At 34.3% G+C, this 22,661-nt stretch overlaps 3 protein-coding genes across 3 annotated transcripts in view; 1 reads left to right on the plus strand and 2 right to left on the minus strand.

Annotated features, from left to right (window-relative positions):
- Positions 1 to 9,361, plus strand: part of flr (actin-interacting protein 1 flr) — a 15,219-nt gene extending 5,858 nt beyond the window's left edge. Inside the window, exons 4-13 of the mRNA XM_013318080.1 lie at positions 410 to 590; positions 1,589 to 1,708; positions 2,221 to 2,379; positions 2,814 to 3,021; positions 3,403 to 3,531; positions 4,822 to 4,928; positions 5,643 to 5,745; positions 6,637 to 6,809; positions 7,149 to 7,299; positions 7,902 to 9,361. Of these exons, the coding sequence (XP_013173534.1) occupies positions 410 to 590; positions 1,589 to 1,708; positions 2,221 to 2,379; positions 2,814 to 3,021; positions 3,403 to 3,531; positions 4,822 to 4,928; positions 5,643 to 5,745; positions 6,637 to 6,809; positions 7,149 to 7,299; positions 7,902 to 8,011 (1,441 nt within the window). The 3' untranslated portion in view covers positions 8,012 to 9,361. The remainder of the gene's footprint in view (positions 1 to 409; positions 591 to 1,588; positions 1,709 to 2,220; positions 2,380 to 2,813; positions 3,022 to 3,402; positions 3,532 to 4,821; positions 4,929 to 5,642; positions 5,746 to 6,636; positions 6,810 to 7,148; positions 7,300 to 7,901) is intronic.
- Positions 9,362 to 10,841: 1,480 nt separating this feature from the next.
- On the minus strand, positions 10,842 to 14,355 carry LOC106122293 (protein abrupt). Its single transcript, XM_013318230.1, has 5 exons — positions 14,001 to 14,355; positions 12,890 to 13,030; positions 12,312 to 12,488; positions 11,687 to 11,990; positions 10,842 to 11,230 (listed from the first exon to the last, which is right to left on the minus strand). The coding sequence occupies exons 1-5, from the start codon at positions 14,049 to 14,051 to the stop codon at positions 10,968 to 10,970; spliced, it is 936 nt and encodes a 311-aa protein (XP_013173684.1). The 5' UTR covers positions 14,052 to 14,355; the 3' UTR covers positions 10,842 to 10,967.
- Positions 14,356 to 16,175: 1,820 nt separating this feature from the next.
- Positions 16,176 to 21,230, minus strand: LOC106121842 (UDP-glucuronosyltransferase). Its single transcript, XM_013317670.1, has 8 exons — positions 20,937 to 21,230; positions 20,274 to 20,361; positions 19,661 to 19,850; positions 19,024 to 19,221; positions 18,436 to 18,655; positions 17,918 to 18,137; positions 17,229 to 17,448; positions 16,176 to 16,443 (listed from the first exon to the last, which is right to left on the minus strand). The coding sequence occupies exons 1-8, from the start codon at positions 21,096 to 21,098 to the stop codon at positions 16,176 to 16,178; spliced, it is 1,566 nt and encodes a 521-aa protein (XP_013173124.1). The 5' UTR covers positions 21,099 to 21,230.
- Positions 21,231 to 22,661: the final 1,431 nt, after the last annotated feature.

Below are 22,661 nucleotides of genomic sequence, written 5' to 3' on the forward strand. Positions count from 1 at the left end.
CCGGCGCGGCGCGGCTCCTTATAGAGAAAGAAAGAAAAGTTTTTATTATAGGCAACAAAGATTATACCAAGAAATAATAACTAACATAATAAAAATTGCACATAACTAAGAAATTAAATTAAACTGAAGTTACCATTTAATTTGGATAATCTAGTGATGCCCACACTTAGGCAATGCCTGTATCGTGGGCACCGATTTTCTTTACTAGAATTTGGAACATATATTTTTTTCAACGTTTCAAACATTTGTCTGGTTCAAATTATGCCTGTACTTATAAAAGCGTTCAAGATAACCCGCTAACGCAATTGTCATAATGCAAACACAAACTGTCGACAGTGAACCAAAAGAGTCCATCTGGCTACTGTCCTACTGTACTGGCATAATGTAAACCAGTTATAATATTTTTTAGATTCGGGCATGTATTCATGGCGGAGACCGGTACATCTGTGGGTGAGATCAGCGGACAATCGAAGCCGATCAATTCGGTAGACTTCAGACCAGCGCGTCCCTTCCGCATAGTGACAGCCTCTGAGGATAACACTATTGCTGTATTTGAAGGTCCTCCCTTCAAATTCAAGTGCACTAAACAGGTAAGTTTGAGATGTTTTGGTTACAATGAGTTTTAACAGTAAAACACTTTATTTACTGTTTTTTTTTAAATTAATGGTATAAATGTAAATACAGCCAATCATATTCTATACGGAATTAAAAAAAAACCTTGTTTTTTTTACGCATGTATTGACACGAAAATTTGCTAGAAATTACAACGGCAAATGTTTTACAAATTTTAACATACTTTGTCGATATAATTACGAAATACTTTCTGGCACAATTTTCGTGCTATTTTTTTATATCATAAGGTAGTAAACAAGCGAGCGGTCACCTGAAATCGCTGAAATAGCGAAGTGACCGTTGCCCATAGACATACGTAATTTCATATGCGTCGCCTACCTTTAATCGACGGAGGAGAGGATGCACAGAAAGATAATATTTTCCCTTCCCATGCATCCTCTCATCCGGAAAGTCCACTACCACTTCCCATCCTTTCCTTATAAGCAAAAGGATGGGAAGGGAAAGAGGACTAAATTAGGCCTCCGGGACTCACACTCATCAGACAAAACGTGGAATTGCTTCCACTTCACGCCTGTCTGTATGCCCTTTGATTGAGAGATTTCAATGCCGTAAAACTTATTTTAAAGCATATTTATATCCTATTTTTTTCTAAGATAATAAAAGCTATCATTCTTCTGTCGAATTAGACTTTTATTTTATTTATTTATGATACACCAACGGGTAAGTAATAAGACAAGCGAAAAAAAACTTATACTTAAACCTAAACTTACTTACAGAAACAGAAAACACATAATGACTTATCACAATTAAAGGTGTACACATCATGCGAGACTAATGATGAAACAGACAAACGACAACACAAAAACCTAAATATACATAAACAAAAAATACTGAAATTAAAACAACAAAAAGTAAAAAAGATAAAGAAAGAAAAAAGAGGACATGAATTAAATTAATTCGTAACATTACGGATATATTTTTTAAAAGAAGATATTTTAATTGTGTTTGTTTCCAGGAGCACACTCGTTTCGCGCAAGCGGTGCGCTACAGTCCTGACGGCGGGCTGTTTGCCTCCGCCGGCTTTGATGGCAAGATATATCTATATGATGGTGCTACTTCCGAACTTAAAGGAGAGGTAAATACTAACTATCGCCCGCGACTCCGTCCTCGCGAAATTATATATAAAAAAATTAGACTATGTATTATGTCTATGCCAAATTTCATTAAGTTCTATATACCTGTTCTGGAGATATCTTCAAAACAAACATTTATCTATACATTCAAACATTCTCATTTATAATATTAGTAAGATTTAACAGTGGTAGAAAGACTCGACGGTTAAGTACTACGACCACATAGAACACGCCTCAAGTGGAAGCAATTCTGCGTACAGACTGATGAGGATTGTCAGACGACTGATTTTACTTTATTTTTCTTCCCATCCTTTTCTTATAAAGATGCCTTCCCATCTTGAAGATGGTTTTGTGCGGGGAGGCAACGCATAGGATGACATATTCTCTTTATTCCTAAGCAACGCATTTGTAAGTCTATTCAGCAAATTCAAATACAAAAAAAATCTGTCCTATTTTTTTTATATATAAATAGTTGAAAGTGACTGAAAACTGTAATGTAGTATTTTTTCCACAGATCGGGTCACACAAGGGCGGCGTGTACGGTATCTCGTGGTCTCCGGACGGCAAGCAGCTGCTGTCCTGTTCCGGAGACAAGACGTGCGCCGTGTGGGACATCGACACCATGCAGCGCTCCATCACATTCAACATGGGCAATGCTGTTGAGAATCAACAGGTTAGGTTTTTTTGTTGACAAACGAGTAATAAAAAATAAATGTCCATTTTACACTATTCCAGTAATACCGCGCTGGATTGGATCACTGGAATAATGTAAATTGTCTTTATTATAAATAGTTACCTAGAATATGGTTATTGGTCAGAGGATGCATGGAAAAAGGATATTTCCCCGTCAAAAACACCCTCTCCCCAGTCATAATCACACCTCCTCTGTCACTAACACCATTCCCCTGTCACTGACACCCCTTCCCCTGTCACAAACACTAGACAGATGATATTAAATGGATTGTGAAAATTTCTTTTGAGACATTTTTCTTCAGTAAAATTATTTAAAGTTGGAAGAACTGGTCTGTTGCCATTGTTTAATTGTCCTACTTACTTATTAAATCTCATTAAATATTTTAAGTACAAATATAATAATAATCTCCTCAGGTATCGTGTCTATGGCTAGGGAAGCATCTGATCTCAGTATCCCTGTCCGGAGTGATCAACTACCTGGACATGGAGAACCCGGACAAGCCGTTGCGTGTGCTGATGGGACACAACAAGCCCATCACCTGCCTCGCCCTGGAGCCCACCACGAAGACTGTCTACACCGCCAGCCATGATGGATGTGTTACATCCTGGAATACTTCTACAGGTTTCCACAATATTACTAGCTGTCGCCTGTGATTTCGTCCGATACTTAAAAAAAGACTCCAGATTTTTTTTAAATATTAGTAGATTTTTTTGTTAATTTACTAATATTTCTCGTAACATTCCAACTAAGCTTAATACTTGTGCTAGGACATGGTTTACAATAGTCGAATGGCGGGATTCGAACCAACGACCTCATGATCGGAAATCCATACACTCAACCATTAGGCTATTGACGCTTCATAAACGTTTTACATTTATGGCAAATTTCATAGAGATGTGTTAAGCCGTTCAGGAGATACCTTCTAGCAAACATCTATCAATTCGCATTTATAATATTAGTAAAATTTGTGTATTAAACTATGGGTTTCTGAACATTTATCAGGTGAAGGTCGTCACATCGGAGGTACAGGTCATGGTAATCAGGTGAACGGCATGAGTGTGGGCAAGAACGGCAGTCTGCTCACATGCGGTATCGATGACTCCCTGCGCTTAGCTGTGCCAGCTAATGAGGGTAACTTTGTGACTCTATATACCTTGCATAGTACATAATAGCAACACAATTATTTACCGAGAATATAAAGAGAACAATCGATTAATAATTACGCACTTTTGTACGTATTATGTACGTATTACGCACTGTTATATATACTTCTTCTACTAACCTTTTTGCTACCTATACACAAAATCTTGATGAGTAGACATAAGATTAAGCTCATCATAATTATAATTAATACTGGCAGGCAGTCTCACTCCAGCCTTCGGAAGAGAAGGTTGCTTTTCCTTTACTAAATCATTACTGTGTTTTTACTAAATCATTACTGTCATTTGTGAAACAAAACCTTGCTAAATCTCTATAATTAAATGTTAATTTAAAGGGTTTCATTTTTTTAAAACCCAAATTCACTATTCCGTATAACAGCACGTATTACATACGTAAAATATGAAAAATAGAGTTGAATAAATTTGCTTTTTATAATTGAATGCAGTACATCCATGGTTATCCGACATGACCATTCTTTTTTATTTTATGCTCCACAAATTGATTAAATTAAAGTTATTACTACTTATGCCTAAGTTTTGATATTTTCAATAGATTTATGTATAATTATTTTTTAAAATAAAGTTTTTTTTTTTAGTTTTATAGTAAAAATGTAGTGTTCATTTTACTATTTAAGGTGTGTAATTTATTGGATTCTAAGGTCTTTTGTAAAATAGTCCGGGACTATAGGGGGTGTTTGGACACTATAACAAGACAAATTAGATAATTCGATACAGCCCTTCTGTATATAGCAATCGGTCACATGATTTTTCAATTAATCAAGTTTTTTCCAAGTGACATTTCACATATACAGCGTGTCCCAAAATTCCACGATAAAACTGTTATGGCCTATAGCCAGATCAATAACTACATGGGGGAAAATACTATAATACTATTTACTAAGGTAAATACTATGTTCTAGGTACTAGGTACTAGTTATGTTACTAAGGTAGGTAGTAAAAAAAAATGAAGGAATATGTTCATATTTGTAGCCACAGTGTCTAATCATATGGTGGAGGGTATCAAATTATAAGAAAAGTTACAAAAGTTAATGTAACTTTAAAACAAAAAGAGTTAAATTTTTTAGTATTTTTCCCCGTGTAGTTATCGATCTGGCTATACTAATACCGTTTTATCGTTGAATTTTGGTACACGCTGTATATAAAAACCCCATCACCCCTAACTTATGGTAGGCTCCGTGCCCTTCAGTGGGGAGGTATAGTGAGCTGATGATGATGATGATGATATGATGTTTGTATGTAGGTGAGGCTCCCACATACACTGAGAGCGTGGTGACGCTGGGCTCTCAGCCTCGTGCTATGGACCACGTCATAGAGGATGACCTGACTGTTGTCGTTACTGTTAAAGAGGTAAACTTTATGCTTAATTCTCTATGGTTCTATGTTACTACCACTTTCTACTACTAATACAAAAAATACAGAATCTTATTTATATTTGTGCACTAGTAGAGATGGAATTATTAAGATTATTAACTAACTGTCGCCCGCGATTCTGTCCGCAAAAAATAAAAATAAAATAATTAGTTACACTATGTGTTCTTCCAGATTATGTTCTACATCTATGGCAAATTTTAGCGTGATCCGTTTAGCCGTATTAAAGATATGTATGTAGTAAGAAACATCCATCCATTTAAACTTTCGCATTTATAATATGAGTAAGAAGTAAAGTGTGGTATCCTACATTGTTTATAACTTGAATAATGTTTTTTGTATGTAAGTTCTCTTGTGATTAATTAAGCTAAGTGACAACTGATTTTTTTTGAGTGAAGTGTCATTTGACCTATATTGATTTCAGTCTTTTTTTTTGTTTTTTTTTTTAATAAATAATTAATATAATATTGTGTTAACTTAAAAACTGTCTCTCAAATTTGCTAACCACCTTACTGACGCGCACCCACAGACTAACTAGTCGTTAAGCGTTGCGTCGTACCGTTGAAAAGAATCATAACATCCCCGACCAATGGCAAGAGCGTACCAATGATGCCACCTCTTTTGTAGATAAAATCCTACCGTTCTGCCACCCGTACGGTGTTACCATTTAATAATTGTTTATATTTGTTACAGTTAATAGTGTTGATGGGCAACACCAAGCAATCTACTTTGCCGGTGAGCTACGAGCCGACTTGCGTCGCTATTGACCCCAAATTGAAGCATATCGCTGTTGGAGGTGAGAAATACATATTATCTTATTAGTAATATAAAAAACCGTTAGTGATAAGATATAAATTGGAAGTTTTTGATTGTTCCGGTAGGTGGCGCTAAATTTATACACAGTGCCATCTAACTACCGGAATAGAAACAGAGTTAAATGGAGATAAATAAGGCCTTTTGCTCACTATGTCAACATAATCATGAGTAACAGTGGTACTAAATACATAAATATAGAGAAAAATATATTTTATAATTTATTTTTAAACATAGTACAAAGTTTGTGGACTGTAGTCATAGTGACAACGTCCATCAAACTTCGCGCAAAAAAAGCTATAATTAGTTATTTTTTCTAACATATAACAAAAAAAAAATACAGTTTTTCTATAATTCTATAAATTTTTCAATTCAAGTTAATTAACCCTTATTGTAGCAAGATTTCTTTTTTGAAGAAAAGCAAAAAAAAACTTCTAGAAATGTCATGTGTTTAATAAAACTAAGTTAAAAATGATTTTATAGTGATCGTATCTTTATATATATATAATTCTTGTGTGAGTGTGTATGTTACTGAACTTCTCTCAAACGACTGGACCGATTTTGATGAAACTTTAAAATCTGGGAATGGTTTAGATTTACAATTTTGTCCGCTGGACAATATTTTTTTAATTGATTTTTAATTTATTAGTAGTTGTTGATTTTGGAATGTTTTACATTGGATCCGACAGACGGCGCTACCATCGCAGTGTCAAATTTTAAATAATATTCGAATTTTCAAATTAAAGACGTGTAGACAGGACAACGTCTGTCGGGTCCGCTAGTATTTTTATAAAGTTGAATTTATGGTATACAAAATGAATGTGAAATGTAGTTTTGTCGTTGAATCGTGGTATATTAAAATGTTTGTGTGCAGGTGGGAACAGCAGAGTGCACATCTACTCGCTGGACAAGAGGTCGCTGCTGCCGCGCTCCGAGCTGACACACCTCGGCACTGTCACCAGCCTCGCCTACAGCCCCAACTCCAGATACCTCGTCGCTGCTGACGCTAACAGAAAACTTATACTATACGATGTTGAAGGATATACTGTATGTACTTTTACATATTAGTTAGAATTCTTTGTCGCGATGGCGCGCTTTTGTTATCAAGTCAAGTGTCAGAATGATTACATTGACGTTTTAGTAAGACTAATGTTGTGCCAGTACACCGGCACAGTGCCGTATTTTCTTCCTAACAATATTAGCATGAGCAGTTCTACTGTTCAAGTTGTTTATAGGCGTCGTTTACTTTAGTGTTATCGCCGTTCTTTTGTCCCCCTTCTCTTATATAAAAAAAATCAGAAGAATTGTCAGAATAAGTAACCGTGGGTTTCCACTGACATGAGAATTGTATTAGAATTGTACTGCATCGTGGCTGTATTGTTCCAGTTGGCACACAACAAGGAGTGGGGCTTCCACACGGCGCGTGTCAACTGCGTGGCGTGGTCGCCGGACTCTAAGCGCGTGGCGTCCGGCTCTCTGGACACCAGCGTCATCATATGGAGCGTGGATACACCCGCCAAGCATACCGTCATCAAAAGTAACATAATATATTATAATTCTATCCTTTTCCTACTTAGGGAACATACCCATACTACGTGACCTAGTTTTTTCTAAGTTTTTTTTTTAAGGCTGCATGGATACTTATATTACTATTGAATTATGTATTATGAAAAAGAACAACTAATAGCTACATGACAAAAACCTGACGATGAAGCAATTTCAATGTTCAATATAGACAGGCGTGAAGTGGAAGCAATTCTGCGTTTCGTCTGATGAGTGTGCGTCCCGGAGGCCTAATTTAGTACTCTTTCCCTTCCCACCCTTTTTCTTATAAGGAAAGGATGGGAAGTGAAAGTGGACTTTCCGGATGAGAGGATGCATGGAAAGAGAAAGTACATTCTTTGCATCCTCTCCTCCGTGGATTAAAGGTAGGCAACGCATATGCAATTGCGTATGTCTATGAGCAACGGTCACTTCGCTATTTCAGCTATTTCATGATAAAATAAAAAAAAATATGCAAAATTGTAAAACAGTTTTATGTTTAAAATTTGTTTTCCTGTAATGTTTTTGACAATATTTCAATTTTGACTTTGGACAAAGTATTCTGCTACTTAACCATTTTTCTGGTTTAACTTTCAGATGCCCATCCTCAAAGTCAGATCACAGGTCTGGCCTGGTTAGACGACGAGTCCGTGGTCTCCGTGGGGCAAGACGGCAACACTCGCGTCTGGAACGTGCCCAAGGCCTAGGCCCAGGCAGAGGCGAGACCTAGGCCCGACAGAGGCAAGACCTAGGCCCGGTCCGAGGTAATAGGCCCGGCTGTCGCTCCGCTGGGAACATTCTCTGTCAAGATACCTTTCTAAAAGGTTTTACGTCTCATGAAGTCAATAATATTTTGTAAGCTTTTATTTAAAAGTATTAAAACAATGCAATTAATTAAATTACAATGAATTATATGTTTAATAGTTTACACTGACAGATGTCAGCTAGCTGTCAAATTTGACAAAATGGCGCGCTTTGACAGTTGACAGTTGTCAATGTTCCCAGTGGTAAGTAAATTATTAATTGATAATTGTAACTCAGAGAATTTTATTATCTACTATTAAGATACTAACGTATTTATTTTTTTTTCGCTTAATTTAAGCCGTAAAGTGTTTGATGCTCAGTTTGTTACGTAACATTGTTACTAACGAGTCACTAAAACTGCATTTTTTTTATATTTTAATAAACGTAATATAATTTTTTTTTATACTTTTTAATAGACTGACTTGGGTACTATGATTACTTATGCAAAATAGTTTTTTTTAATGTGCTTTGAAATATAAAAATATTAGTTTTTATACTCAAGTTAGTCGATTTGATATTTTTTAATAATTAATATTAGAAAGTCAAAGATTTCAGCTTTATATTGGAGATTGCTTATCTATTATTGGGTTGCCAGTGTATTTTTTTTTTAAATAATCTTATTTCAAACTGGTAACCCTGGTTAGGGAACGTACCCATACTACGTGACCCGTTTAGGAGTCTGGGAAGTCCCCCTGAAGTCCCCCTGAGCCCCCCCCCCGAGGGGGGGGGCTCAGATTTTAGTCACGTAGTCGTTAGTTGTTTTTTTCATAATACATAATTCACTATCAAATCAAAATGATTAAAAATCATAATGATGAATTACTACGTAAAAACTAAAGGGGGGGGGGGGTCTTGGCATGTACTACGAGTGGTCAACGAGGGGAGGGAGGGGTTGAAAAACTAAAAGATAGGTCACGTAGTATGGGTATGTTCCTTTACATAGACTTGATTTTAAATTTGCTACATATGATCGTATTAAAATGCAGTTCCTAATATTGTTTGTTTACTATAGCATTTTCTCTCTAGATTTTTTTTTATACCTGGCAACGTTTGAATGATCTTTTATCTATTTCCAATTGTTCTCACTAAATTTTATACTTATTTTAGCCTGTTCGTGTATTTATCAAGAGCGTAAGAAATGTTCAACAGTATTTTTGTACTATCCAATTTTGTGATGAATTTTTCTGTCGATTTTTTTAATATGTAATTTCTACTAAAACGAAGTAATGATAAATAAATTGTGTACACTTGTACATCGTGTTTTATTTTTCTATATAAATACTGTTTAACCCTTTCATGGCCACGGTCTTCTATACGAGACAATCATCATCAGCTCACTATACGTCCCCACCGAGGTGCTCGGAGCCTACCCTAAGTTAAGGGTGATTAGGCCATAGTCAATCACGCTAGCCAAGTGCGGGTTGGTTGACTTCACACATATCTTTGAATTTACTCTCAGATATGTGCAGCATCAAGATGTTTTCCTTCACCGTATGAACGTCGGATAAATGTACATTTGTAAATCGGAAATGGAAAAACACATTGGTACATGGCGGGATTCGAACGCAGGACCTGCAGATTGCAAGTCGAGTGCTTGACCCCTGAGCCACCGCTCTAAAGATCTTCTATACAAGACCAAAACCATGTCTTAACAAAACGTGAAAAACACATAATAATTAACGTATTTTGTTCATTATAATTATCAAACTTAAAAGTTTATGGTCTGAAATATATAAAAACATTAAAAAAAAGTTAATTACAGCATGTGATTATCGTAAAATATTTAAATAGAAATATCTTATACTAGCTGTCGCCTGTGACTCTCTCCGCGCGAAAGAAATAAAAACTCATGAGTAGCCTATGTGTTCTTCCAGACTATGTTCTATATATATGTCAAATTTCAGCGAGTTCCGTTGAGCCGTTCCAGAGATACATTTAAACAAACATCCAGCCATCTAAACATTCGCATTTATAATATTAGTAAGATTAAAATAAAAAAAATAGAGTTAACGCTGCTCGTTTGCCCCCTTCTGTTATATAAAAAAAAGTTACTTTTGAGGTGTCTCGGGGAAATTTTAAGAAATAAATAAATTCAGTAGATATGCTTATTTTATTCTTAATTAAATTGTCTTTTATAATGTCTTTTCTAAAATTAATATAACAGATTACATAACGTAGTATATAATATTTTAAAACAATCACAATAGTTGACTAGAAAACATTAAAAATGTATAAAAAAACGTTTAAAGTATTATTTAAAATTGTCTTTTAATAAGAAGTTTTTTTTTATAAATTATTAATTGTTGGTTTCTGACATCAAAATCTCTGTAGAAAACATATCATCTCTTCATTATCTTTGACAAAACATGTTTGGTCTCAGAAACCCACAGTTGATATGTATAGGACAGAACAAAACATTTATTAAAATTATTTTTAAAATGCATCTTAAAACTTAGTAACCCAAAATCTTTATCTAGACTTTTTTGCCGCGATGGTGAATTTAAATTTTTAATCAATATTTCATTAGAAAAATAACATATGGACGGAATTTAATGTAGAGTTCAGGAAACAAGTAAGAAATGCCAAAATAATGTTATATTACGTTTAAATAATTAAAAAAACTTTTATCGTCTTAACATTACGCAAAACAAGGTTCAATTTCGTCAATAAATTAAAGAAAAACAACATAAATTGCTTAAAAACTTGTATAAACAGTTATCAACAATTATTTAAACTATCTAATTCAATGTCTTTTATAATTTTTATACTAAAATATAAGTAAATCTCAATTCATTTTCAAATGTTTTTGCAAAGTTGCAATGTCATGAGTAGAGACATCAAATTGACTTTGTTACTGAATTATCCGTCCAGTCGACTCGTGGTCGTCGTTGTGCGATGAGCTCTCGTTGTCGATGGCATATTCGGGGCGTGTCTGTACGCGACGTGTTTCCTCAATGCATCACGTGAGCGGGACACGTGACTACAAGCGCGACACGCGTGCCGTCTACCGGCGTGGGTCTCCATATGCACGCGTAGATTGTACTGATTGCTGAGACGTTTGTTGCATACTCCGCACACTGAAGTGTTGGACCGCCATTTACGCTCAAATGGTTCAAGTGATTCTGTAGACATTATTTCTCTTTATGGTAATAATAGACACACTTTAAACACGTACAATCAACTACATAAACATGTATGCATTATATATTTACAAAGCTTCAGAAACCTGTATAGTCCTTAGGTTTTAAAAATTAAAAATTGTAAGCACTTAGAAGTCCATTTGCCTAGAACCATTCAGACATTTTTGGATGACGTATCCAAGTTTCTAAAATATTGAAAATGTATACATATTTATCCAGCTGACTGTACATTTCTTGGCTTTTATTTTGGCACATTAAGAACAAGAGTACTCTTATTCCCGACGTGTCAACTCAAGGTTCGTCAAGGTACACAATAGCCTGAACATAAAAAATATGTTTTTAATGAGAAAGTATTGATTCGAGTTTATGCTATCAATGGCTTTAGTTCAATTCATACAATATATAATCTATTTACAGGGTGTTTATAAATTCACTTACCTGCCAAAATTGGATTTAATGGAGGAGCCATTGCTGTCATCGGATTCGTAATTTTATGCGTACTGTACAAATTCTGCACTATCTGATCCAGTTTACTTAGTCTGTCTTTTTCCGTTCTGCTGTATTCTCCAATGTATTCCGCTAATTTACCATCATTCTGGGAGTTCTCGTAATGGTTTGGTGAATTACTTGCCGAGTTATTTGTTGTGCTGCAATCTTGAATATCTTTTACGGATTCAAGGTTGGCGTAAGTACTGCTTTGTTCTGTGATAAGTTCTGACTCTTTTGAAGTTACAGTTGAGTTCTGGAACAAATGATATTGGTTCAATGAGACTAGCAATGTTCCTGAGAACATTTTCGACATCCTTAGTGATATATTTTTGCAGCCTCTTCCTTGCGTAATTTTTCAGATATTTTGAGATAAAGCGAGATATTGTATTTGAAAAAAGGGTCTCGATCGACAGACGTACGGACAACAAAGTGATCCTATAAGAGTTCTGTTTCTTTCTTTTCGAGATATGGAACCCTAAAAAGTGTTTCCCCGGAAATAATCTAGGTTAAAATGTGCAGTTTGTGCAAGGTAATTAAATAACATTAAAAAGTGTTTTTATATGGTTAAACTCACCGTGTTAGCATCAGTTAGGCCGGATACCTTAAGAGTTTGTGCCAGTCGGAGCAGTGAAGGTAAATTTTGCTTAGAAGCTGTTACTTCGCCGGTATACATGAAAGTAAGCAAGAGCCTCAGTTCTATCGCTTCGCAACCTAGTACTACTACCAATGTGTTGTTTTCAGATTCGATATCCTGAAACAAAAGAGATTTAGAAATAAAAGTGGAAAACAAAAGACGATAGTTCACTATACTCTACTAGTTAAGCTATGTCATTTGTTACCCAATGTTTGAGTGATTGTTCGTAAATATGCGATCCGCCATTTTGTGACGGAGGTCTGGATTCTTCATGGTGCACTGTATTCGATAGTAGAACTTGGTAAAATCCAATTTAAGAAACTACTAAATATTTAAAATGAATTGCTAAAAGTATTATAGTATATTTTTTTAATATTACTCTACGCGTCTATCTTTTCGGCCAACCATAAATTGTTTTTATTGCTACATTATATCTTGAGGATCTGGGACCACATCACATATAAATAAATCCATTATCACTTTTAGACTTTACAAACAGATGATATTACCATACGTACTTTGAACAACTGATCGAAATATTGACTACATGAGGCCAGTATAAGACGGTGGGCTTTCACTGAAGTGCCATTAGCACTTAGCGTCACGTCACTAAAGGCTCCACTGCTCAACACACGACCCAGGGCTCCGATTATACTGTTCTGTAATACAATACTATTAATAAATGTTTTAAATGTAGATATAATTTTTGTTAGTCACGTCCTTTTTTATCCGAGTGTATAAGGGGTTCGACGGGGTCCTTTGGGCCAGTCACTGGACATTTACAGCTATTAGGGACTCCAGATTTTCGCAAAATGGGCGTCAATTGTGGTTAATTTACCCCTGCTGTTAGTATATAGTGGTATTGTCATCAAAATAATGTATATTACGTTACGATTGTTTGATTTATTTTATCTACAGTGTTACTGTAAAGAATTGTTAAAATTATTTAAGCTATGGTTATTTTAAGGTTATTTTAGGATACATTAGATAATAGATTTATCAATGTATGCGACATTCATGAAATATTCTACAAGGTTTTTGTATTTATTAAGTCATTAAGGGCTTAATGGTTATCGTGTCCAATTATAAATCGAACCCAAGACCACGCAGATAAGATATTTGTTTACCTTTTATACGTTTTAACAAAAAAAAGAGTTCATAAGATGTCGTATAGATCCAAATGGGGTTTAGTTACAAAGTTTAAATGCGCGGTATTTTAATCTATTAAGGATAGAAAAGCTTGTAAGGAAATTACAAAAATAACGAGTATGTAAGGTAATCGATTTAGTACATGTTTCCATTGTATTTTAACTTATGACTTAGGAAGTAATTTTTTTTTTTGCTATGAGACAGGATTTTTTAAAAATCAAATAAAACACAAAATAAAAATTAAATTTAGTTGATACTTGTTTAATTTCATTATATAAAAGGTGTATTAGTTTAAAGCAGCTAATGTAATACATAAAATTGAAGACATTTCTATATAAAACTGTGAAGGTTGTATTTTACAGAAGAGTATTAAATGCATTCTGTACGATTAAGCGTTGTTAATGATAATTATGTTCGTATAATAGTAAAAGTGTACCTTTCTCTGTAGTGTATTTTAAGAAAAATCAATTACTTACCTACCTGATGGTTGTGCCAGCGTAAAGAAAACTGTTGACTTTCATCCTCATCCATATTTAAAAAAAAAACAATCGTAAAATATGCCGCGCTCGTTGATAACACTCACTGCGATCCGGATCGATGCCCGCGCCGTTAGCTAAGACAATAATATTGTTAACAGAATCCAGGCTGCTTTATTTCGGTCGGTACGCCTGGAAAACCTGTAGCCACCTATTTCTGGAGCTGATCTTATTTATAAATCCAATGACATTCAGTGACGCGCCACACATACCAAAAGTCATCCAAAAACAGATTTAGTTCGCTCGACACCGATGATTGGCATCATTGTTTAACTGTTTGCACCAGTTATCGATTGTTAAACCAATTGACGTCCGATTCAGTACTGCCCGAACGAAATGCTCTGACTTGCGTACGCCACGTGACCTACATTTTTATTAAAAAAACAACGGCCGTCATTTCAATTAAGCGGGAAAATTCAATTTCAATTTAATAACCTATTTATAAACTGTCATAATTAAATTCCATTACAATTGAATTTTCGAATATATTATTGTTTATTTTTTACTAATAGTAAAAGTAAACAATAAATAAAAAGATTTTAAAAGCAATGAGTCGGATAATTTGGCTCCACGCCTCAAAACGTGTGTCACAAAAAAACAGAAAAAAAAACAGAATTGGCGCCAAACAATTTGCTTTCCGCGATCGTATGCGATACGAAAACAAAAATGGACAAGCCGAATAAATTCACGCCATTTCAAAATAATCCTGATTTCTTTGATATTGTAATTTCTTCAATTGAAAAGGAGTTATCAAATATGAAGAAACTGGTAAACAGCATGAACCAAATGAGAGGTAACTATAATAATTTAAAAATAACGTATGTACGTAACGTACTGTCATATTGGATATTGTTGGTTATTGTCTTCGCCTGTCTTTTTGTATTGTGTGGGTAAACACGTTATTAGGTTATTTTTTATAACTTTACTAAAAAAATACAAATTATTTTTTAAAAATATTATAGGAGACTGATTTGAAGATTTAATTAAAGATAAGCTTGATTTTTCAATTAATAATAATTAATGTTATTGCAATCTTAACTATCATATTAATTATGGTTAATTTAGATGTTTTTTTTTCATTTTTCAGTAGAGTTGGCTTATATGGAGTGCGATTTATTAACAATCATTGATGTTCAAACTTGGCAGAATATCACGGAGTTCACAGGCGTAGAGTCGTGGAAAAATTAATATATTTTAGACTGACTGTTTAGAATAAAAATAATAACAAAATTAGTATGTTGTATTGTTTCAATAGTTGACCTAATTCGATACATCTATCAGTCCATTATGTTCTTATTAAATTCATCTTTTAAGTAAAAATCAATTTAATGAGATTATAAACTTTACATGACAAATGTTAAATCTATGTCATATTATTAAAAGAAGTCCCTTTAGACAAGGTTCTGAAGATACTGGCAGCGTTCCCCCTTTGAATAGCTATACTAATTCTTTGTCCGAGGTAGGTGCCAGCTCTTCTGTCCCCTGTGATGTCGATTAACTTTTTTGATACGTCCTTAAAAAGCCTTAAATCGCTAGGACCCCGCGGACCAAGGGTCTCGACGCCGAATGGATCATATTCGGAGCTTAGACCTTGATTCTTTTAAGTTAATTTAAAAGTTTCTTTTTAGGAATATTAAACGAGAAAATAACGTATTTTAATATAAGCAATTTGTATAATGTACTTTGGCCGTGACTTATCTACACTTGTCGGTAATTGACCCTACACGCTCCGCCGCTTAAATGAGGCTTTGCTAGGATTAGCTTGATTAATAAATGGACTATTGATGAAGCTTGCAAAGCCGATAATGATAATAAATATACTTATACTTATGTTAGTCACAAATCATTCGCAATATGATTGCACAAACATAAAATACCACGAGTGTCGTCGATATGAGCGTCTGTGCCTCAGGGGTCAAGCACTTGACTTGCAATCTGCAGGTCTTGGGTTCGAATCCCGCCATGTACCAATGTGTTTTTCGATATCCGATTTACATATGTACATTTATCCGACGTTCTAACGGTGAGCGAAGTTGCGTTGGAAATCTCAACAATTTTGTCACAACGAAAAACAAAAAAACTAAAGGTCTTTTAGAATATTTAATGATCTTTTAACGTCTCATAATTGTTTTGATTTAACTTTATACTGTAAATTAAAACAATACAATTTACGTAGAATCCATAAAATAAGTACTAATCCTAGACATAACAGCAGCGCTAGATCCAAATACATCTTCTGGTACCAGGGTACCAGGAGAGCTGGTGAACGAAGGTGCACGGCTCTTCTGGTGGCTATTACGTGTTCCACCCAATGAACCAGAACTTGACCTGGTGGTGCCAAACGATGGTGGTAGATAAAGGAAGTTTCTTTCATACGTTCTCGGTATCTGAGGAATAAATTAATTATTGCATTTAAAATTATGGATATATGCAACGCATCTGCAGTTCCTCTGGTGTTGCAGATGTCCATGGGTGTCGTTAGTCACCTCGGTGTTCCCGCCGTTCGTTTGTCCCCTTCTATTATAAAAAAAAATGGATTGCGTCTCTAACATTTTCCATCAATTGTAAACAAGGCGTCGTCAGCAAATGATCTAGGAGGCGCGATTAGAACTAAAAAAATTCGTATCACTATTCCAAAGAGAATTCCTATTTAATTGAGTACAATTTTATTTATGAAAAGACTAATAAGTAGTTTTCGATCTTAGTATTTAAATAAGTCATACGAAATAGGTCATATATCTATTTTACATTTCTTGATTCACAAGAGAAAAGTTGCATATGTGGGCCATGTCTTGCGACACGAAAAATATGAACTTCTTCAACTCATTATGATGGACAAAATCGCAGGCAGAAGATGAGTTGGAAGGAGGAGAAAGTCGTGGCTAAGAAACATCCGGGAATGGACCAATATTGCCAGCGTTGAACAACTTTTTCGCTTGGCACAGGACAGGAAAGGGTTCGCTGAGCTGACGGCCAACCTCCAGTAATGGAGAGGCAATGGAAGAAGAAGAAGAAGATTCACTAGGGAGGGGCAGCTATCTACTTCCTCATAGCGACGCTATGATGGTTGCCAGTGACTTACAAATTTCTTTCGCCTATTTCACTTTCATATATCTACGTGTACACAATTTTAATACCTCAATTCTTTAGTATATCTATTAGTAATACTTACATGGGATTATTTAGGATTTCATGTATAGCAACCTTTAGGTTGTCAGCTAAATTATCAGTGAGATCAACCTTGACTCCAATTCCTTTACTAACGGATTTGTCAGCATTGTACAAATGATCGTAAAACACGGGTATTGAAATAAGCGGTACTCCGAAATGTATAGCTTCGTTCATTGATAGTAGACCGCCATGGCTAATCAATAGAATGCAGTTTGGATGAGCTGGAATTTAAGAAAGACAATAATCACATGGCAGAACACAATTTTAATTCCTATTGTTACTTCTTAATAGTAATATAAATGCGAATGGATGGATGTATGTAAGAATATTTGTTAGGTATCTACAGAACTGTTTCGTGGATTTCGCTGAACTTTGGCACACATGTAGGTCATATTCTGGATGAATACATATGTAATTATTTTTTTTAATTCCGTGCGGAAGGAGTTGCGGGCGACATCTAGTGTTTTTTGAGAGCGATGAGATGTTTTTTTAAATTTCTTAACACTGTTAAATACATCCCATGTTACTGAGTGGTGTCTTAACATCTTATTTATCATAGTTTTTTTTTTAAAAATAGGTTCCGTAGTTTTTGATACAAACATACAGAATCTTTCCCCATATGATATTAGTGTTGAATAAATCAGCGCTTTAATTGTTAATTTTTTTTGAGGTTAGATAAAATATATTTACCTAAAATACTTAATTGCGGTGCCCATTGTAAAATATGGACATTTTTAGGTATATTAGGTATTGGTTCTTCAAACTTCCATATTATGGTTTGGTTCAAGCGACTAAACATTTTCAATAATGCTTGTTTTATTGAATCTGGAAGATCTTTGCATTTCAAATTTGATCCCATACTGAAGTATATGACTCCATTTGTTGCTTCGTCCATGATTTTTTTCAAATCCTACACGTTAACAAAATGTTACAGGTAAAAAACAGACGAATTGAGAACCCCCTTATTTTTGAAGTCGGTTAAATATACAGTGCAAAAAAATATATAAATAAATTAAATTTGTTTTTAAGAAATTAATATTTTTTTATTAGTTAATTTTTTTGCAAATTTTTTTTGTATGGTTGGAAAAATAAGAACAAGTCGAAAGGTAAATTTATAGGTAAATCCATCCAACTTTTTATAATTATAAAAGAGAAATTCTGCAAGATTAAGGCACAAGTGATATCAGGTAGGGTTGTCACAAACTTACTTTAGGCAATGTCGGTACAACTTCATCGATATGTTGACCACCGATAGGTATATAGTTCTGTGGCAACCTTATTGCCTGACCCATAGATACGTGATAATTGCCAAAGATCAGAGAAGCGTTGAGACGTAACTCTTCGTAATGTGGTAAAGTTCTGTTCTTCCTTCTTAATATTGGTTTGAAAGTGTAATCGAATACTTCCTTCTCTATGTGTCGATGGTAGCTAGAATGAAAAATAAATAATGGCCGTCATATTTTTTACAAAAAAAAAAATTACATTCCATTTTTTGGCTGTTTGCACATGTCACATCGTTGATCTCGATTTATGAATAATTGTTTTTTTTTAAATTAAAATATTAGCAGATTTTTTTGTAAATTTACTAATATTTCTTTTACCATTCCAACTAAGCTCTATGCTTGTGCTTGGACATGGTTTACGAAAATAGTCGAATGGTGGGATTCGAACTCTCGACCACGTCATCGGAAATCCGTACCCTTAACCTAGCTATTGGCCTTTTTTGCTTCGACGTAGTACTTTTATAGATAATGAAAATTGAAATATTATTGAGTAATAATATTAAAATAACTTACAAGTAATTATTCCATATCTTCCAAGTCTGGAATTTCAGTAGTTGCAAGCGCTGCCAAAAGGTGAAAGGTGGTATATCTCTCATTTCGATATTTGCTGTATAAGATGGGTTGGTTACCTCATCGATCAGAGCCAAAGAGATATAGCTAGGTTCGTAAGGGAAGAACCAAATGTAGGGACAATTAAATGCAGCTGCTATTCTGAAATGATTTTAAATATCAAACAAGGGTTTATTAGTTTTTAAAAGTTATCAAGTACGATATTTTTTTTTGTTAACTTCGGAAATTTCAAATATAGTCGAACATGGAAAAGCGAGAGACCAACGGATATTTTTTTCGCTTATAGAGATTTCTCACTAACCCGAGTTTCTCGCTTATTGAGGTCGTCTTATGGGACGGGGCATTGACTCTCGCGTATAGGTTTCTCGCTTATCCAAGGGATTAGACAAAGTGCATTCGCTTCGATTCCATAACGAACATAAAAAATGTCTACTGATAATAACCTTCGATAAATCACGTGATTGTCGCGCGTCAGTTCCTTCGAAGTGAATACACTTTTCTAACGCCGCTGGTTCGACTCGGCCTTTATTTCGTTTATTTTGTTTTGATCTTGGATTAAATTGAATATATTAATATTTACCCGCTAGACACTTCGTTGAACGTCCACTGAGTTAACACCAAGTCAAATTTCTCATTTGGATCATTAAGTAGGTATAATACGTTTTTATTCTTTAAAGTATTCTTCGTAAGGTTCATCATCATATCGAAGATGTTGTCTTGATCCATTTGTATGTTTCTAGACATTAGAAGTTTTAGATTTATCAATCTAACTAAAATATAAAATTAATGTTTTTTTTAAATTATTAATACATAGAAAAAATTAATAAAACAAATTGTAGAAAGGGGACATAAACGTCGACATTTTAGTAAGGATAGTTTTTTTATAATCATAAGGAGGCAAACGAGCGAGCGGCCACTTGATATCGCTGAAATAGCAAAGTGACCGTTGCCCATAGACATATGCAATTGCATATGCGTTGCCTACCTTTAATCGCCGGAGGAGAGGATGCACAGAAAGAAAATATTTTCCCTTCCCATGCATCCTCTCATCCGGAAAGTCCACTTCCACTTCCCATCCTTTCCCTATAAGAAAAAAGGGTGGGAAGCAACTGAGCTAGTACACCGGTACATTAGGTACCTATTAGATATACTATTTAATTTTTTTATATAATAGTAAATTGATATGAACATACCATTAAGATGTCCGATATTGTCAACGACGGATATGTATCGTAGATTTGGAATAGTTTTGTTTTTAGGAAATGGTGTTATGTAGGTTACCTGAAATAGTTAATTTCATTTAAAAGGTATTAGTAATGATTAAATTAATCTAACAATATTATAAATGCGAAAGTTTAGATCAGTGGTTCCCAAACTTATTTAGTCTACTTTGAGAATAAATATTTTTTTAGCGCCTCCATATTTTCACATATTTAAAAACCACTATAACTTCAAAATAAAAATAATTAATTATTGTGACCTATATATGTATATTAACGGAGAATTCTAAACGAAACTTTTACTATAACCCGCAACATGAGGCGCCCACAAGGGGGCGTTATCGCCCACTTTGGGAAAGACTGGTTTAGATGAATGGATGACTGTTTACTAGAAGATATCTCCAGTACGGCTGCATGGATCTTGCTAAGATTTGGCATTGATGTTGAGCGTAGTTTAAAAGAACACATAGGCTACTAATTATGTTTTTAATTTCGCGGGAACGCAGACGCAGGCAACAGCTAGTATTAAATATATTTGACCTTCAGTTCTTAGTCAGGTTTATCATTAAAGTTTTTATTCGAATATTATTAAAATATGATATTAAATTTTGAATAATAAATAAATGAAATTCATACCTCGTGTCCAGCTTTGAGCAAATGATTGACTACTCCATTCCCGAGTATCTCATGGCTGCCTGCAGGGATTGGGAACACGGCAAGGATCTTGTACCCTCCACATTGTATACCAAATAGTATAAGACAAATATAAGGTAATATAAATTTGTATGAAAACTTCATTATTTAATTTAACATTCAGTATCAGAAATTATCTTTTAATCCATCGAATTACAAACTGAAAAAAGTATAGTTAGAAAAGAAATTCTTAAAGAGACTGCTATCAAAAACATTTATTTTGAACTGAACCCGTACTTAAATAATTTTTAACAACGTGCGTTTACTCGTTGTGAAATATAATGTTGAATGAAACAATACGACTAAAGACAAAGGATATTTATAATCAAAGATATCTTTTGCTTCAAACGTTTTAAATATGTACATTTATAATTAATAGAAAGTTAAGTATTTACGGTTAGGTGTATTTGACAATTTTTCTTTTAAATAATGCCGATACTTTCGCTTTACGCAATCGAATTGTTACAGGATTGCACACAGTTGCGAAAGTGTGGCGAAACACGAAAACGAAGCGAAAATAGAACGTTCACGTGACATTAAATTTGTTTTTCTGAGGATCGATTACGAATATTTGCTATATGCGTTTTCGTAAGGTTATCGACAAAGTGAGATTTGTCTTTGTACTTTGCATCCAATGTGCAAATGTGATATAAAGGTCGATGACGTTATGAATACTTTTTCACAATTTTCGTGCTAGATCCTCAGTTTTACGTGTTCAATTGTTCGCTGGAACAAATCATCTTCAAGGCACTTTCATATAAATGCTAAAGAACTAATTATTTGAAAATAACAAAATTGTTATTTTATAACTATCCTAATTGTGAGCGTAGTTGCAATCTGCAGGTCCTGGGTTCGAATCCCGCCATGTACCAATGTGTTTTTCGATTTCCGATTTACATATGTACATTTATCCGACGTTCTTACGGTGAAGGAAAACATCGTGATGCAACCTGCACATATCTGAGAAGAAATTCAAAGATATGTGTGAAGTCAACCAACCCGCACTTGGCCAGCGTGGTTGACTATGGCCAAATCACCCTTAACTTAAGGTAGGCTCCGAGCCCCTCGGTTAGGACGTATAGTGAGTTGATGAAGATGATGATAACCTATACTAATTCCATTAAATTGTCTTCTTTTTCATTTTACCTATCTCTGAAATTAACAGTAATTAACTTTCATCCTATCAGTTTTAGTATAAATTATGAATTTAGGTTAATGAAAATGTTATTCACTATCATATCGGTATATACATATCATTAAAATAAGTTTTATTTGTTTATTTACTTACGTTTCAATGACTTCATTTGAGGTTAGACTTTTTTGTGTTACAACGACAATTTAAATTACTACAGTATTTTGAATAATCTACATTTTATTATCTTATTTGTTTTATTAAGAGTGTTTTTTTCTTAATAACCGCATTTAATAGCTGCATAAAGCCGGCTACACACATTCAGTTCAACAACACATTCCAACAGTCCGACGGTCTTCTATAGGTCTGTAGCTGGCTTTATACAAACGACGTAAGAATATTAGTTATATCCGTTTTAAAAAGATTAAAATAACAAATATGTTACAATATAAAGATTCCTTTTTTTTCTTATCCAGGCCTAAATCTAAACTAATATAAAATGATTGTAATCCGAGTTCAGCCATTTACCGAATGCC

This window comes from Papilio xuthus, unplaced genomic scaffold (assembly GCF_000836235.2).
Source record: "Papilio xuthus unplaced genomic scaffold, Pxut_1.1 DF826933.1, whole genome shotgun sequence".
NCBI classification, from domain to species: Eukaryota; Metazoa; Arthropoda; class Insecta; order Lepidoptera; family Papilionidae; genus Papilio; species Papilio xuthus.

What these genes read in the sequence shown, in the direction of transcription:
- LOC106122293 (XM_013318230.1), bottom strand. Translation starts at nt 14,051, where the DNA reads ATGGATGAGGATGAAAGTCAACAGTTTTCTTTACGCTGGCACAACCAT. An exon ending in GCCTAACTGATGCTAACACG is followed by an intron (nt 11,991 to 12,311) that starts GTGAGTTTAACC and finishes CATTTGTTCCAG; the next exon opens with AACTCAACTGTAACTTCAAA. An exon ending in ATTAAATCCAATTTTGGCAG is followed by an intron (nt 11,231 to 11,686) that starts GTAAGTGAATTT and finishes TAATGTCTACAG; the next exon opens with AATCACTTGAACCATTTGAG.
- LOC106121842 (XM_013317670.1), bottom strand. Translation starts at nt 21,098, where the DNA reads ATGAAGTTTTCATACAAATTTATATTACCTTATATTTGTCTTATACTA. An exon ending in AAGATATGGAATAATTACTT is followed by an intron (nt 18,656 to 19,023) that starts GTAAGTTATTTT and finishes TTTTCATTCTAG; the next exon opens with CTACCATCGACACATAGAGA. An exon ending in TTGTACCGACATTGCCTAAA is followed by an intron (nt 18,138 to 18,435) that starts GTAAGTTTGTGA and finishes GTTAACGTGTAG; the next exon opens with GATTTGAAAAAAATCATGGA.